This window comes from Drosophila persimilis, unplaced genomic scaffold, assembly GCF_003286085.1.
Source record: "Drosophila persimilis strain 14011-0111.01,24,50 unplaced genomic scaffold, DperRS2 tig00000622-arrow-arrow-pilon, whole genome shotgun sequence".
In the NCBI taxonomy this organism is placed as follows: domain Eukaryota; kingdom Metazoa; phylum Arthropoda; class Insecta; order Diptera; family Drosophilidae; genus Drosophila; species Drosophila persimilis.
Genome location: NW_020825326.1, coordinates 1,121,736 through 1,140,145, shown reverse-complemented (window position 1 = coordinate 1,140,145; position 18,410 = coordinate 1,121,736). Strand labels below are relative to the sequence as shown.

Below are 18,410 nucleotides of genomic sequence, written 5' to 3'. Positions count from 1 at the left end.
ACAACAAGCTGTTTATTATTTTGTGTTTAGTATTAAGCATGTGAAGGGGGTACCCTGGTACGCCCTTGAGCAGCGGTGTGTCTACATAAAAACGAAAAATCTGCAGGATTGCTAGGCTTAAAGCTAGCGTTTCTTTCTTTTTTTACAGTTACTATTTGCTTTGCAAGATGTCTGGAGAGAGACCAGCTGCCCCTCTGTTGGCAGGGGAAGGAAATGTTGAGGCGCAGCTTTCCTGTCAATCCCAGGTGCCACGCTTTGTTGGCAGAGGTTACCCAACCTGTTGCCATATGCAGATTTCGTAATGCCCCAAGCTCCAAAAGCATACATATGTATACATATGTACATATGTATGTATGTATGCATCAGAGACTGCCTCACGTTAGAGCGACACATGTGGTACACTGTCAAGGAAGCGCAAGGCGGCTCCATGGATGACGATACTCAAATTTGTTAAGCTCTTCAGTGAACCTCAGGTTCACATTCCACGTGATTCAGGCGCGCACTTTTCTAGAGGAGGAGTGGAGGCAGTGGCAGAGCGGTAGAGTGGGCCATTGCAGTGTAAAAGCACACTATAAAAGCTCGAAAGCTTGTAGTCGGCGCTGCATTTCAAAACGGGACGTCGAGCTTTGTTGACTCTCTTGTTTTGTGTTGGTCCCAAGACGGGCCAAAACACAGCGTTTAATCCTGTCGCCGGTACCTGCGGTACCTGCGTGCGTGACGCTCTTCCGTTAAAAGTTAAACGGCGGCCCGCGGCCAATTTTCCACGGCTCGGGTTCAGTCCAAACTAAATTAGGGACAGTTTCAATTAATTACGCGAACAAATTCGATTTTCGAACTTGAGGAGGTATTGGTGCATAATAGCGCATAGGTTTCCGTATTCGTATCCGTATCCGTATCCGTGTGCCGTATCGAGCGTCCGTGACCTGCAGTTAAGGATCGATCCGTGCCGGGCGCATCACGTGGCACGTGCCAGTGAACTAGCGAAAAATGCAAGGGTAAGTTTTTTGTGGCCCGAGGGATGCCCGACACAGACACAGTTACAGCACGGCGTGGCACAGAGCCATGTAAGTTTGTGCATTGTGCATTGATATACTCGTAACCACCTGTCATACACACACAGATACTGACTCGCACATACACTGTCGCGGACACGGGACACGGCACACGGCACACGGCACGTGCAACAGCGAAACTACACTGAAGTCAACCGAGAAGCCGCCGATGCTGGCCATTTAGTTTCAATGAGTTCTCCCGCGCTGTCGTCGTCCGATCCACCTCTGGACCAGTCCCAGCATAACTCTTCTGATTGTAAGTAAACCACGATTCAGTCCCGAACAGGCCCAGGGGACAGGCTTTCATTATCCTGTGCATAATTGGCCCACAGATACCCACATACCCATAGACCACAGCACACACGTAGGCCCAGCTGCGGCCATGGGGGTGCACATCTGATGCATCTGACTCTGGCACTCAACAGGTGCTAGCCGCCCACTGGCCATGGCTGGCTTGCAATATTAATACGACACAAAGGGGACGAGACAAGTGCATGTTAAATAGAAGGCGGTAACAATGCAAACGGCCCGGCAGGGCTGGCAGGGCTGGCAGGCCGGGCCACCTGCCCCAGAGCGACATCTAGGATGACCTGTCAGGGCCATCCCATCTCCTTCCCGCCCATTTGACTGGTGGCTGGTGTCTGGTGGCTGGTGGGTCCCTGCACTTGGCGCTTTAACAAGTTCCTATAGCCAGCGTTTAGAATGCGCAATGGCAATGCGGCATGTTTCGTGCTGTCGCTGCAGTTGTTATTCTTGTTGTTGTTGTTGTTGTTGTTGTTGTTGTTGTTGTTGTCTTTAGGGCAACAGCAAAATGTCTACGCGCAGTATTTCCTTTGTTATTGCCAGACAATTTACGGCTGATTGATGACTGCCAATCTTTTTTGTCAGCTAATTTGCATGAATTTGCATGAATCTAAACCCCATTAATATTACTGCGCTGTTCTTGGCAGTTGGCTTCTCCGCAATTCGCAAAATTCCCTGAGAACTGGGCAATTAACAGCCAGGCCAGGAAAGGAATAGGAAAGGAAGGGTGTAAATATTGATTGCTAGCGTAATGGAATCCTCATAGATATGCGTCGAGCAATGCCCATCGATAAAATAACGATCGATCCAGTAACTGCATCGATAGCCTCCATCCATCTATATCGATATATGAGGCAGTGCTTGAACCATTGAACCCCCTATAGGACATAGGATTTGCAATCGAAGTGCATTGAAATATGAAGCCAATGGGGATTCTATTTGAGTTCCGTTTCGAATTGAGGAAGGCAAGTGAATGCACCTATTAAAATAAAATCAGCAAGAGGTGTTTGACACCGATAAGAGGCTGCTAGGTCCCGTACCAGGCCAGCCAAAGCCAGATCAAATTACATTACACTCACGAACATGAACATGCACAACTTAATATTTTTTTGACTACGGATCGCTGAGCTATTGACCGCAATTCTTGCGGATGAAGGCGACAATAGCACCAGCTTATCGCCATCCAGAATCGTCGTAGTTGTCTTAGTCTAACACCCTCGTCGCCATCGCTGTCTCGCTGTCCCGCTGTCCCACTGTCCGACTGTCCCACTGTCCGAGTGCACAACACATTTTTGGTGAAGTCCAGTCAGGGAGCAGTCGCTGGAGCAGATTGCCCCTGCTAATCTTCGCTGTAAGATGAACAAACAATAACACAATCAATTCTGGAGCAACAACAGCCACGAAATGTTCTCACCGTGACCGGGCGCTATCATGGCGCTGGACGACGCCAGGGACTGAGACCAGAAAACTGGGAGGCTGCGAATCTTGAGACCTGAAACGGAAGATTGATGCTGGGGATACAGTTGGAGTTTAAAAATAGCACCATGCGTTTAAAAATAACCGAAACAACAGTAACCAAGTATCGACCGGAGAAGCAGGAGCGCACTCTGTGGTCACTCGACCACATATCCCCAGATTTTTGCTGACAGCCAGTCCGCTTGGATTATGGACGACAAGTTGTTGGAGCCCGTGCAACAGCGGCAATAGCGGCACCACCATCCGAAGCAGCAATCTGGGGGCGGAACCAACCATCCTTCTACGTTAGCTCAAAGAAGTGCGGAGACGATCCATCTATCACTACGTGTCAAACTTGTTGTTGTCTCGTGCCAATTTGTTGAATGTTTTTGAATGACAGAAACGCTTTGAAAACAGAAAAATCTAGGTGTAAAGTCTGAGCCGGGATCCGGAACCCGCTTCTATCCCCTCCGCTCCTGAGCTAACCCACCCAAAGAGTTCCACTCCATTTACCCGGTTGTAGACTCGTCCAGCCGTAGCTATATCTCGTACTCTGCCTCAGGATCTGGCAACCATCTTATCAATTGAAAATGGGGCGCGGCAGGCCACCTTCGGGGGCTCTGAGCGGAATCGATTCCCTTGTCATTCCCTTATCACTCATTGAAATTGTCGTGCTTCGAGAATAGTAAATCGATTGGCGGAAGGGGTTTGATCCAGAGAGAAAAGAAAAGGCAAGTAATCTCCGCAAATCTTGATCGGATAACCTGTGACCGATCTGGTCACGATCGCACCTTGTCTGGGTTGTGATCAGGGGTCTCGTGTTGGGGTCTAGCTCGTCCCGAGTGCTGTGTATTTTTAGCATTAAATCCATGTCGGTGTTGGGCCAAGCTTTGTTTGCTCAGAAAATTATGCGATCGGTGCGAAGCTTGGCCAAGTCCAATTTCCATATTTGATGGTCAGTGAACAGTTGTTTAGGGCTGGGGGCCAGGGGGTGTACAGGGGGCCCAGGGATCCAGGGATCCAGGGATCCAATTCACTCAGCCTCTATAAAGAAACTTACATAGAGAAACAGCGTTTTTTGTTGTCGCTTTCGCTTTGGACCTCAGATTTTCACCACTGTAGAGTGATAGGATGGGAAACTTCTGTTCTCTGTTCCACTGTGATCTGCAAAGAATGCAAGAAGATCGGGAAATCACTTTCACATCCCCACTACTTCTTTGTCCGACCGCAAAGTGTGTTTCCAACACTGTGGGCAGCACTTCTCCCGCAGATACAATTTAAACTTATTTAGCTTAATAATATTTTAGTTAGTCTCAGCAAAAGTTACTCTAAATGAGAATTGAACAACCGAAAGGGGCCTTGATTCAAAATATAGGATATTTCTAGATGTCCACAAAATGGAGTCGTACTATATATGTTCGTATGCACATACATATGTATGCATGTGAATTTCTAGTCATTTATTAAACTTGGCAGAGGCCGTTTACGTCCAGTTAGGCTACGTGTGAGGCAGGGTATTATCGAACTCTATATGGTGTCTAGACCCTGATGTTCCTGGTGTTAGTATGCGTGATTTCGTTTTGCTCACAATGCGTATCGGATAAATTTGTTAATTAAAATTTAACACTAAGCCCAGAAAGGCATAGGCATTCCAAGTTCGATCAGCCAGTGCCGTACTCCTCTTAGAAACACGGTGTATACATATGTACATATGTACATGCATATGTATGAGGTGTTTGCTTCGGTACAACAATTAGAAATCACAAAAAGGGACAGCAACAATAATGGGAATGTAGAAAAGTTATAGAGCTGATAAGGTGTTTATAATTCGAATGCGGATTGAGTCCGATCACTGGCACTCCCGCACCCGCTACCTCTGCACCTTGTACCCCCCTTTGTCGTTCTCTTTCTGTCGCTCTCTTTTAGTCTCTCTATCTGTGGCTCATACGTCTCTCTGGGGTCGGTCGGTCGTTCGGTCGGACGGTCGGACGGTGGGGCTCTCGCTTTTTCCAGCAGAAGCTATTGATAAGAACCCGCTGAGAGCGTGTGGGAGAGCGAGCGGGTAAGAGAGCAAGCATTCGGAATGGTTTCAATGTTTTCTTCTGTGCTGCCGTTCCTCCGCTCCTCTGTTCCTCTGTTCCACTGTTCTTCCGCTCCACTGCTTCTTCCTATTCGCTTTTTTGCTCTTACACATTTCACATTTAATTTTATTTGGTCTCTCGCTGACAACGACATCGGTTGCGTCTCGTCGGCCTCTATGCACATGAATCGGATCGGATCGGATCGGATCGCATCGGATCGAACATAGGCCTAAGATGAGCCAAATCGTACACTCAGTAGACCAGTAACCATTGTCCAAGGCGAAAAGCTTGAAAGTACGAAAAGTGTAAGGAAAAGAAGCGCCAGCAAGACAGGACTTTCCCCACTTGCTCGCTAAAAAATCATCCAAAATCCTTGGGAAAAATCAATCAAAAGTGCATCGAGTGAAATTGATCAGATTGGACCGATCTAATGGCAATCTGATTGCAGTTGATTCGAGTGCAGTTCGTAATCTCTGTAGGACGGGACGTTCAAGCTGCAGCTGCAGCGGACAGAGCGCGAACGAAAATTGTCAACAAAGTCGTAAAACGATTTGCGCACAAAAAAACGCTAACAAAGCCAATATCAAATGATCGAATCGAACCCAGCATAAGTGCCCACTTCCAGCGAAAGGAAGCATTTAGCAACAGACAGAAACCAATAGTAACGGCACACGCATATCCCTGGTAACAGTAACAGTAACAGTAACAGTAACAGAAATACCGTTAACAGTAACTGAAAGTGAGAGGTAAGTCATCAACGTTCACTGTTCACCATTCACCGTCCGGGTGGTAAGCAGAGCACTCTGCTAGCGGGCAGTTACATATGTTCTGAGCCATAGCTCTCATATGATCCACTCAGATCTACACGGACTTCCAAAAATGAAATATGCAATCGCTCTGGAAACCAAAACAAAAATAAAAACGAGACGAATCGAAGCGAAGCGAAGCGAAGCGAAAAGAGCGCACTCTTTACTGAGACTATTTTTAAATGAATTCTCAACAGTTTGTTGGTATTTATGTTTTTTGTTTGGTTCGGTTTGCCTTTGCCTGCCTATAAACACACACTCTTATTAACACAAACACAGAACGAATGTGGGAGAGCCGAAAGTGCATATTCCCCTATGCATATTCCCCTCTCGCCATTCAGTCGGTCAACAGGTGGCCCATGCACATGCCCATGCCCATGCCCATGCCAGTGCAATCTTTGAAGGGGGGTCGGAGTGGGAGTTGGAGTGGAATCGATACCGACTTGTGTGAAGGTTGGCAGGGCTGTTGATCTTGGGGGGTGTGGAGATTGCTGGAAAGTGGAGCAAAATAATGATGGGAAAGACTAATATTGAAGAGATCGAGCCTACAGAAAAGCAATTCGAAAAATATAAGGAGCAAATAAATATGGGAACGTAGCTTTAATGAATTGTCCTCTAGCTTGACATAGAGCATATTTGAAAGCAAGGTTCCGAAGACAGAATTACGATAATTAGAAGGAAATACATACAAGCATATGTATGTAGTTTTTGACCAGAGGATTCAATTGTTGAATTGATCAGTATGAAATGGAGTTAAGATTCACCCGGAAAATTAAGAAAATAAACGGAAAAGAATATGCAAAGAAATTAAGAGGATTCAGTAGGAAATAAAAAGGGTGTAAAAAAGGGTAAAAAACCACGTACTTCATTCCAAAACAGGGAATGTACAATATTGACGAGATGTATTGCTAATAAATGTACTATGTATTGAACTAATTCAGGATAAGGGTCAAATAGAATTATCTGAGGAAAGAGATGCGTAAAAACAGTGAAATCTTTGGAAGTGCAGGTCGGCGTCACTTAACATGTATCATACCTATGTAAGTGATTCCAGTCCATCTCATATCTACTGCGAACAGAGAAATCTGGTTAGTGGGTCAGTTGTTCTCCCTGTCCAAGGTCAACAGCCACCTCTGCCCCGGCGGAGGAGATTGATGGCAGGCTGTGGCCGGAGTGGGAAGCGAGCACAAAGTGAATCCAAGGCCAAAGCAATTAAAAATCTGTGACCGCAAAATCAGAAATTCATTTAGTGACAAGCAAAGTGAATTAATTCCGCGATAAACAAAGTGTGAACGAATAAGGAGGTTGTTCGGATGGACGGATGGACAGATGGACAGACGGACAGACGGACTGGGGTTGACTACTGGGAGAACTCCTAGCCGCGTTGGATTCTTCTAACAGGGATTAAAGACCAAGAACGGGCTCGTTGGGTACTAGAGGGTGACAGAAAACTGTCTCCTTCACCTTCTGGGACTTATTATACGAGTACTAATTCGCCGAACAGAGGCTTTCCGCACTGGATGAACGAACCGTAGGACGAGTGCAGAGTGCAGAGTGCAGAGTGCACGCTGGCATGTTTTTGCTTCGTTTTATCCCCTTTCCCATGGCATGTTCCATGCAAGTGTGGCCCGTGTCTTTTTCTTTTTCTCTTTCTTTCTCTATTTCTCTTGCCATTTTTGGTGGCACCGAAAATTGTTTTTTTTTTTCTTCGGCTTCTGCTTCTGCTGGTGGTTCAACGACCCACATCAGCACCAGTCCCAGCACCAGCCCCAGCCCGGACAAAAAAAAACACAAAAAAAAACAAAAACAAGAAAAGCACCACCTCCCAAAGCGGCCCCACCACTTTATCGAATGTGTTCCGCAGCTGCTGATACTGCAATTTCATTAACTGCGCACAACATTTGGGCACTCATTACACGAGTATGTTTATGGGGAATATGAGGCAGTGCGCTCACTGCAGATAGGTCAAGGCAAAGTCCACGCCCCATAATGCAATCTGCACATGAATGAATGGGTGCATCGAAAGGGCACATATGTACATATGTACACATGTATGTACATATGTACCTGTCTACTCGCAGAAAGGGACACCGAGCGGGCATGTGCATATCAGCGAAGTGGTGCTGTTATCGCCAATTGGGTGGCGACCTTGCACTGCCGGGCGTTGGAGGGCGTTGCAGGGCGTTGCAGGGCGTTGCAGGGCGTTGCAGGGCGTTGCCAGGCGCTGCCTGTTGCCCAGTGGGGCAACAGCTCAAGAGTGCAAGATAAACAAGTGCTAGTGGTTCGGCGGTGGTGGCATTGAATTAACAGGTTCATAGCCGATACACAACCTGATGTAAGCGCAGATCTAAAGCCGATTGAGATTCAATTCAGAAAGCGTCCATTTCAGATGTACATATGTACTTACATACGACATATGTACATCCATACGTATGTACATATGTATGCATATGTGCAGGACGTGTCCTTAGTGCCCTTTTCTCAGTATTGTTAGTCCAACTTTGAAGTTGGACGACCAGGAACTTATTTATCTATCTATTTATGTACATATGTATGTACGTATAAATGGACTGTCTATTATTTCAAATACACCATGTCCAGACGATAGGTACACACATACATATGTGTGTACCCTTTTGAAGGGTATTAAATGCACCTAGAAACGGCTTCAACCCAATACCAGACCTATTCAAATCGTTTCCCTTATCTGCAGCTTTCATCAACCTTCCCCAACCATCCCCAACTATCCAATGAACGCCCACAGAAGCAACATAATGAAGTGCAGCCACAATCCGGCCGCAATCACAGAACCTGAATTCAAAGTCTATTTATTCACTGCTTGTTCGGATGATACGGCGTGGGCGGTACTCCGATCTATGTGTGGTCCGTTTCCGTTCCCGTTCCCGTTCCATTTCCAATTCCATTTCCCGCTTTCAGTTAACGTTGCGTATGCGCAACATTCGGCCGAGTCGATAGAGTCGAGATAGAAACAGAGATTGGGGGAGCCACTCAATGTCATGGTCAAAATTTGGTCAGCGATAATTCGCTGGGACGCTGGTCGCTGGATTCTGGGGTCGGGATCCGTAGGTAGAAGTTCAGGCGGCGTTTTTTGGTCTCTCGTTTTAGTTGATTCGATTTGATTTGTTTTGTTTTGTTTTAATTGCCCTGATTGCACAAAGCACAGCGCCGACGAGTGAATCATCAGGGCTGAAGCTGCTTTGCGTTTCCTGCTTTGGTTCTGGTTGCCATGCCACAGAGCCGGAGACGCCTCCGTTAGAGTTCTCTCTGCTCCATCTCCACGTCTCCACATTTCCATTGTTTCTAATCAATTTCGACTGAGTCTTGCTTTGTTCGGATGCCTGGATGCCTGGATGCCTGTACGCCTGGATGGCCATTATTCAGTACATACAATATAATGCTCGACTGCATATCGAGTGTGGGCTGATATGGGCATGGACACAGCTGAAACACAGCATTTGTTTTGTTCGGACTGCTCTGCTCCTCTCTGCATTATCATGTCAAAATTATCTTGCGGCATTGTTGCAACTTTTGCGCTTTGTTCTGGTCACTGGTCGAATCCAACAATAACAGCCCCATGGCCCCATGATTAAGCAGGCATATACATATGCTTATACCTACTTATGATTATATCTATTTGTGCAAAAACAGAACAATAAAAAACAAAACAAAAACAAAAGCGAAAGCGAAAAACAAAACGACAGCGAGAACGAGAACGAGAATAATTCGCACCTTGGCGTGTTCTAATAGTCGTCTGCCGTGGCTCAGAATCTGAGTTTCTTTGCTTAGGCAAAATACCTTTCCCGGTTCTTATTTTAAGACTCGTTCGCGAACTTGCACCGCACAAATGAAAACTGTGCAGAGTGTTGAATTCGTCTCGAAACTTATCTCAGACGTGTTGGTCTGTATCCGAATCCCGTATCCCTTATCCCTTATCCCTTATCCCTTATCCCTTATCCAGGCACACTAGAATATCAATCGGGCTCATGTCAAATCATCTTTTCCGGCTCTCGAGCTCTCCAGCTCTCCAGCTCTCCTGCTGTATATGTATATGTACATACGTTCATACATACATACGCACGTACATCCGTACGTACGAAAGTTGTTAAACGCTCTGATTGCTGGGGGTCTAAATCGCACAGCTCGGCCCGATCATTCGGGTCGGTCGGGTGTTTTCGAACTGAAGCTGATAAGCGAGATTCTGAGTTCTATAAATGATACCCTACCATCCATTCCCCCGGTCTCGTCTCACGCCAGAGACTGCGCCAGAGACTGCGCCAGAGACTGCGGGAGGGAAAACAGTGATCAGCGGACAATGGAAATGTAAGCGGAATCTGCCAAAACACAGCCACAACATTGACAACGATGATAAGGGTAATGGAGATGGCAACGACGTGGGGGGAACTTTGGTGGGCGGTGCGGGGCGGGGCGTGTGCGATGGGGGCTGTCTAGGGGCAGGGATGACAGTTCAGAAGGTTTCTGACTGTGTGATAACTGCTTTGATTTGGTTTCGTTTAATTTGTTCGATTTGAGTTGCAGTGCACTCCGCTTCCCCAGCGATTCACATTCATACTGTTGCCTGATACACAACCGATTCAGAACAGATCCAAATTGCATCTAAGGCTCTGCAGCTTAGTAATGGAGCGATTGAGATCTAGGCAATTAGCTTGGATCTGTTGCAGAATGGTTTCTAACCCGGTAGTCGAAACGGGGAATGGGGAAGCGCTTTAGATGGAAACTTAGGCTATAAGCAATATTCATACAATATTAAATTTCTCCATCTCCAAAAACGATCCACAACAACAGTGTATAGTGTATGGAGTATGTGTATTCTGCATGAGATGAATACACAATTAGATGTTTCTACGGGTTGTACGGCCCGGCTCAAAGATCTTAGACTTTCAAATCTTTTTGTAATTTGTAATAAATAGTACATATTACAGGAAGATTTGAAGATACATACATATTAAAGTTAATTTTTTCAAAGCTTTCCGAGCATTTTAGCATTGAATTACCGTTAATTAACCGATTTAAAGATTTCAAAATTATTATTGTTCTTTCTATGATCTATTCTCGGACATACCTACGATTACACATGTGTACACATGTGTAAGCACATGAAAACATAGTATGTATGGTTTGTATGTACAGTGGTATGTAGGAACAATCTGTCTTGTGCCATTGACTAAGTTATTGTCTCGAAGGGTCAATGTATTTTGGCGGAGCTCGCTGATAAGCATCATCAGCACTCAAAGACACAAACAACACACTCATCATCACGTGTTTTTCTGCCTTGCCATAGGCTGCTGGGGCGGTGGTGGGGCGGGGCGGCTAAGCCGATACTCGCCGATACTCGCCGATACTCGTACGAACATCGTACAACACTTTCTAACTCCAACATAGTTTACATTAATTTCCATACCATTTTAGCGGACACACCATGCGAAACTAGAGGAGAGCACGACACGGTAGCGACAGCGGCAGTGGCATCGGCAACGGCAGGACCAGCGCCATCGGTCACAGCAGCATCAACAGAAGCTGCAGCAGCGGCCGCAGCAGCAGCAACCGGAGAGGCAGATTTGTGGGTGGCACTGTACAGTACACTCATTTCCCGAGGCCTCGACCCGGCCCCCGATACGAGTAGGACTACGACTAGGAAGAGGAAGAGGCCCCTGCCTTTTCTGTATTTCTTTGAAAATCAAGAAAATGGTGCATGGACCACCCACCCGGAGAAAATCACAGCAGCCCCAGCAACACAAGGATCAGCCCCACTACCGGCAGAGCCAAAACCAGAGAGAACAGAAGGAGCAGCAGCACCATCAGCCCCACCAGAAACCATGTGAAATGGATCTGGAGCGAATGCCCACGCCGCCGGATGGTGGCTGGGGCTGGGTGGTGGTGTTTGCGTCCTTCATGATTCACATTGTCAGTAAGTTCGAGTCCATTTAACGAATCTCCATTCCTTTCGAACTTTCCCTTACACGGACTCTGGGTTTAGGGCTTTCGGTTACACCCGGAAGGTTTCTGCACACTTCATGGGCCATATTGCGCTCCGCTCCCCTTCAAAGGTGCCATAAATCAACCCCCCCCCAGAAACCTTGGAGTGTCCGCTGGCAACAGCGTCGGTAAAAGTAGTAAAGTGGGTTCTACTAATGCACAATCGGCTACTAAGCATTTTCGTAGAGCTGCCGGTGAGATTCGCCGGATCGGGGATCATAAATACTTGGGAAGCATTTACGCACCCTAATCGCTCGAAATTAGGATGGCCAGCCCGTGCAGATTAAGCCACGGTACACCTACAAGGTCCACGTCCACGTCCACTCCTGATACGCCTCGAATGTCGCCTGGCTGATTTGGAAGGGGAGGGAGGTAGTGAGTGAGTGAGTGAGCGAGAGTACAGTCGACACTTGAGGCATACAACTATCAACTATTGGGTGATAATTGTCGGCCAAGTGCCCGGCGACTGCCTCCCAGCCCCTCCCAGATACCAGATAATCTTATCGGCTCGTTTTTGTAATTGCCCAGACACGAGAATAGTTATCGATGTGGGGCCTAAAGTCGGGGGCCTGATAAATGTGGGGCCGTAATTAATTGTCCAGTTAAACTGATTTATGGGCTGCCGGGCGCTGCCAAAGAGCTCGTCCAAAGCGACCAGTTCGAACCGGCGTAATCGAATTATTGAATTGTTGAGCAGCCTCGAGAAGCGTGTCCTTCCTTGGGGCTGGTCCAGAAATGATCACTTCTCACTACTTGTCTTGTCTTGTCTTCTCTTTTCTTTTCTTTTCTTTTCTTTCCACAGCCGATGGGATGACGTATTCTTTCGGAATTTTCTACAACGAGTTTCTCGACTACTTCAAAGAGGGCAAGGGTTACACTGCCTGGATAGCCTCAATCATGGTGGGCGTGACATTTTCATCAGGTAAGTGGCGTCTCCGGGTGGAACAGATTTGTATGGACTCTGTGAGCGTTCTTCAGATCATTCATAAATTGTCCGAATCGCTTTATGATTATTTCTGCATGATTCGAATCGTCTATTCTATATTTGGGTCCATTATTAAAACGTTCGTCGATTGTGGCAGGTCCCATCAGTTCTTCATTTGTCAATCGCTATGGGTGCCGGGCGGTGACCATAGCGGGGGCCATCCTGGCCGCCAGTTGCATCATAGTGAGCATGTTTGCCCAAAACGTCCTCACGCTGATCATTACGATTGGGTTTGGCACGGGGCTTGGCTTCGGCCTAATCTATCTGCCGGCCATTGTGAGCGTTACGCAGTATTTTGACTCCAAGCGCTCCCTGGCCACTGGCATCGCCGTGTGCGGTTCCGGCTTCGGCACCTTCGTGTTTGCCCCTCTTACGGAGTATCTGATCGGTAGCTATGGCTGGCGGGGGGCCATGCTGATCATCGGGGGCATCGTGCTGAATTGCATCATCTTTGGGGCGATGTTCCGGCCGCTGGAGCTGGAGGCGCCGCCGAAGACGCCCCCGAACACTCCCAGTACCCCGAAGCTGGGGAAGAAGTCTGCCATCATTGACGAGAACACGACGCCCGCCGAGCTGGAGCCGCTCAAGGTGGTGCCCACGGATCAGTACCTGCAGCTGCCCCAGCGCACGGATGTCCCAGCAGGTGGTGTGGCCACTGGCGGAAGTACCTTGTGTCGATCCAACAGCATGGGACACAATCTGAAGCCCAATCTGGTGGGTATCCTTTGTTGCAACCTAGAGACCCCCTGCTCAGTTTGGTGTGTTCTTCCCCCACAGAACAATAACTCGAACGGCGCCATCAATGGCCAGACCCCCCTAGCGCCCCCGATCCACACTACAGTGGTCGTGAAGAGCACCAGCAACGACGACATCGCCCGCAATTGCCACAGCCAGCTCCAGCTGACTCCGCTGCGGGATGCTCATCGGGAGCGAAGCGCCAGTGGAACCATGTACCGCGTGGATGCTCTCTATCAAGTGAGTATTCTCTTTCTATACGCTACTTGGGTCCGTCCGCAGGGAACAACTCCAACTTCTTGTTCGGTTCTCCTCAGGGCTCGCTGCACAATCTGCCGGAGTATGCCAGCTCGAGGAACGACCTCAACCGCTCCATGTCCGGATCAGGAGTGATCAAGCGATATGGTTCCTTACGCCAGAGTAATCAGATGGACCAGAGTCAGGTAGGTTACATTTAAATTTGTATTTTCTGTATTTCTCAAGGCAATTTATTGGACATTGGATATGGTATGGTTTGGGTACCCTAGTGGGGATGTGACCCCTAAAATTTCACTTTTCGGGAGAGCTATGTTTTTATCGTGTAAGCTGACGACCCAGCATCAGGGCTATGTAGGCTACTTCGAATAGGGTCACTAGACAGCTCAGCCCGAACACAATAGTGTGCCAGACACCACTAGCAAGGTTTCACGAAGTGCGGATCTTGGACTGCACTGCGTCCGGCGGGGGCATATCGATTGCTGGACTTAAGGGTATTCGCTGCATGATCTCGAACTGTCTCGGTCGTAGTAGATATGTATGTTTTATGCCTGTATGTATGTACATACATATGTAACAAACTGACATCAAAGTGAACTAAACTAAGGGGTACAAAAAAAAAAGAGAAAAAAAAGAAATAGGTGGTTGCAGATCTGATCTAGAAGTGCTGCCCCAGATAGCTGGCCCAGATCCAGCGGACGAGTTTGTACAGCAGGATGAGGCGCAGGCCCTGGTAGATAATCGTCTTGCTGCATGGAGTGGTTAGACAGTGTCAGTGGGGGAGTACAGGGAATAAGAGGTAAGGAAAGGGAATACCTACATCGTGTGTATTCGCTGGGAGCGTGGCAGGGTGCACGGATCCTCCTTGAAGAGATGTGCCCGGATGCTGTAGAGCATTTGGCCACTTACGCGGATCACCAGACCATTGATATCCGGATCAGTGAAGGGGTTCAAATGGAAGTCGGTGCTAGACGATGTTGCATCGTAGAGGGAAGATCGTGATCAGCAGGAATATCACCAGGAGTACAGCAGAGAGGTAGAAATGCCCTTACCCATGGTTCTCCTTCGATATTTCGTCTTTTTCCGTGACCCCGGGACTGTCGTAGTTGTTGAACATAAAGGGCTGCATCACCTCCAGGGTCTGGTAGGCCTTCCGCACAACGCCCATGAGCTGGGGTCGTTTTCCAAAGAGGCGCAGCAGTAGATCGATGAGGAGAGCAGGGAGAATCTGCTTAGTGAAGACAAGGAACTGGTAGACCCAGCGCCTATCCGTATAGTGACAGCCAGGCACCATCAGGCTCTTCTCGAAGGCGGCTTTCTTCCACAAGCCCAATGTGTCCATCTGCTCGGCAATTTGGGTGAAGGTGTGCGGAACGTGCGTGCAGGAGGAGGACATGTACACGGGTATCTCCTTGGGCGGCCTGCAAAGGATAACCAACATGTTATCCAATCACGATCTAAGCAGCTTTCTGGCGGGATTGATCTTACCCTTTCTGGTACTTCTCCTGGCCTTTTTTTGTGTAAGAGAGCATACACTTAATGCCCACGTCTTGGGGTGTTATGTCAAGGCGCGTTTCCTTGCCCAGATATACGGTTTTCAATATTCCTGCTCCGACCAGAGCGAACAGACCCATGGCACCCATGAGCGAGGGGGAGAAACCAGGCGATGGATCATCGACCGCAAACAAAACTATGGGGACGATAAGGACGATCATTCAGGACGATAAGTCATGTAAGCACACAAGTCAGTCGATTTTTGACTGACCGTGGACTATGCTCACCTATCGATGGACGGTAGATGATCAGCGGTAAGCGGCAGCGATAATCATTGACCAGGGACTCGGCCAAGTTCTTGGTGAACGTGTACGTGTTCGGAAAACCCACAATTAGCCTGCGGATCGAAAGAGATTAGGGAGAGAGTCAAGAATTGAAAAAAGTTCGAAAGAACAAGAGAAGAAGAGTGGGTATGTTAAGCAAAGGATGAGGGATCGACGGAAGGTGGTTTGTAGAGGAGTACAGGATCAATCAGGGATCGGTTGGTAAGATCGATGAAGTATCAATTAAGATCCAGGCGACTTTGATGACGACTAGTCGACAGAATTGATTGAGGTTCTGTCGAGGACATTATGATCATTTTGGAAGACTGTATTTACTTGCGGGTCAGCGCATTTAGCATTCCATCGTCTGGCACCTCTTCGATCACGCGCAGGCACAGCCGCCAGTCCATGGGCGAGGAGTAGTACTTGGGCTCAACGAACTTCAGATATGGATTGCTGTAGAAGGTGGACACGTGGACGAAGACGCGCAGGTGCGCCAGAGTCTCGGCAAACTTGATGGCCTCGAAGGTGCCTCCAACGTTGAGTTGCAGGGCCACTCGCAGGGGCTCGTCGAAGCGCACGGTGGCCGCACAGTGGTAGACGAGCGAGACCTTCGACATTTGGGCAGCCATGGCCGGATCGATACCTAGTCCGGGCAGCAAGACGTCCCCGGGAACTGCCACCAGCTTGTCCAGCTCGTCGGGCTTCTCCTGGTGCAGCACATGGAAAATTGTGGCCTGGCGCAGCTTGACCAGTCGCTGCTCGGCACTCAGCTGGCGGCGGGGACGCAGCAGGACGTAGATGCGGCGCACATTGCAGGAGCGGAGCAGCTTCTCAATTAGCGCCTTGCCCACCACTCCTGAGCCGCCCGTCACAAATATCTCGCTATCCTCGTAAAAGTTTGCCAATGACATCGCCCCGACCAGGTACCAGGTGCCGTCGCGTCCAAAGCTTACGGCGCACTGATCACTTGCAGGTCCCGTGGTTCGGTTTTGGATCCAGCCCGTGCCGCACTGCCACGCTATGGTCTGCTCTAGTTTGAATCATTCCGATCCGATCCGATCCGACGGGTACGTACATACGTCGCCCTTCGAATATTCATTGGCTGTCGACATCATTTGACTAACATGAGCCGAGCCACTTACACTTAAAGCTAATATGCTAATGCGGCGTCGTCGTCGTCGTCGTCGTCGTCGTCGTCGTCGTCGGGCACATTCCGACTGCGACGTCACAGTGGACGAGGCGAGTGTGACCCCCACCCCAGATAATGATCTGTTGGCTGGTGGCCACAAAGAACTACGCGATCGGTTGTCGGTCGTCCGAAGACGCACCACCACCCATCGCCATGGGAATCGACTTCTTCCTAGGCCTATCCTTACCCCTAATTTCGATTTCGGACTAAAATATAGAATGTTCAGTATGGAATGCTTACTAGATTTGACTTACACTTAAATTACTGCAAATTGTTAAGACAATCCAACTGATTTCCCATTAATATAATTCCGTCCATGCATTGCAGGAGAGCGCCAAATGCTGCGGCTGCATCACCTGCTCCACGGAGACCCGCGACACCTTTTCCGAAATGATGAACTTCTCGCTGCTGAAGGACATGATCTTTGTGATCTTCTCCGTGTCGAACTTCTGCACTAGCATTGGCTTTAACGTGCCCTACCTGTACATAGCCGCCTACTCGGAGGAGCTCGGCATTAGCAAGCAAAATAGCAGCTATTTGATCGCCACAATCGGCGTGGCCAACACCGTGGGCCGCATCATCCTCGGCTACGTGTCGGATAAGCCGTGGGTCAACCGGCTTCTCGTCTACAACGTCTGTCTTACGGCCTGCGGTTTCGGTGAGTGACAATTCATTCTACTTTGTCCTATTCTTCACCGACTCATGCTCCTCCTGTCTTTCAGCCACTGCCATGGTGCCGCTCTGTAAGGACTTTAATTCGCTGGCAATGTACTGCGTCGTTTTTGGGTTCACGATTGGCGCCTATGTGGGCCTCACCTCGGTTATCCTAGTGGATTTGTTGGGGCTGGAGAAGCTGACCAATGCCTTTGGCCTGCTGCTGCTCTTCCAGGGCATTGCTAGCTTCATTGGTCCCCCCATCGGAGGTAAGTCTTTCCCTCGTGGATCGCTCATGGAAGCCCACTCACTGGATCATCTTCTTCCTTCTCTTCTTCTCTAGGCGGGATGTACGACCTGACGAACTCGTACTCTCCGGCCTTCCTCATGGCTGGCCTGATGATCGCCATCAGTGGTCTGGTCATGTTTGCCATTCCGCCGCTGCAACGCTATCAGGCAGATAAGGCCGACAACGCAGACCACAAAAATAATTCCGAGCACCTATCTCTAAGTTAGTTCCACCACTCGCTCCCACTTGAGCTGCGTTTTTTTTTGTTTTTTTTTTTATAAACTTTGTTAGATTTAGATGTATGTAGATCTAGGGCCAAGAAAACTAGTATGCCATAGCTATTAAACTTGATTATTTATGTTTATGCAAATCGTACCGCCACCCTTCCACTTTTCCACCCTTCAACCAATGCTTAGTCTGAACGCTCAGACTGTCGTTTTTCATCGCTTATTGAAAAGATATACGTATATATATATATATATGACAAATGTATAAGTAGAAATTGTTGTAGAGAAATTATTATTGTCCCACGAGCATCTATGAATGTATGTAGAACGTTGGTTTGTTTGCCCGCAGTAGTATGCCAGTGTATACGATATTAAAGGAAGCTTTTGTACCACAGCAACAGAAATAGTGTCTGGATTCAATAATAATATGGGAAATTCATTTAAAATCTCAGTTGGAAGGTGGCATTTTCATATTATAGTTTGGAAGAAGATGCATTTCCTCTAGGACCTAGGTGAGTAAAGCAGTGCAAAGCAGTAAAAAGCC

General features: G+C 48.1%; 2 protein-coding genes across 2 annotated transcripts; one reads left to right on the top strand and one right to left on the bottom strand.

Moving 5' to 3' along the window:
- Positions 1 to 5,056: 5,056 nt before the first annotated feature.
- LOC6600170 (monocarboxylate transporter 12) lies at positions 5,057 to 18,270 on the top strand. The gene is made up of 9 exons (XM_026990939.1): positions 5,057 to 5,637; positions 11,146 to 11,644; positions 12,515 to 12,634; positions 12,795 to 13,411; positions 13,475 to 13,672; positions 13,750 to 13,875; positions 17,024 to 17,354; positions 17,419 to 17,619; positions 17,694 to 18,270. The coding sequence occupies exons 2-9, from the start codon at positions 11,422 to 11,424 to the stop codon at positions 17,864 to 17,866; spliced, it is 1,989 nt and encodes a 662-aa protein (XP_026846740.1). The 5' UTR covers positions 5,057 to 5,637; positions 11,146 to 11,421; the 3' UTR covers positions 17,867 to 18,270.
- On the bottom strand, positions 13,881 to 16,418 carry LOC6600169 (fatty acyl-CoA reductase wat). Its single transcript, XM_002025232.2, has 6 exons — positions 15,841 to 16,418; positions 15,469 to 15,578; positions 15,176 to 15,377; positions 14,740 to 15,108; positions 14,508 to 14,654; positions 13,881 to 14,436 (listed from the first exon to the last, which is right to left on the bottom strand). The coding sequence occupies exons 1-6, from the start codon at positions 16,416 to 16,418 to the stop codon at positions 14,346 to 14,348; spliced, it is 1,497 nt and encodes a 498-aa protein (XP_002025268.2). The 3' UTR covers positions 13,881 to 14,345.
- Positions 18,271 to 18,410: the final 140 nt, after the last annotated feature.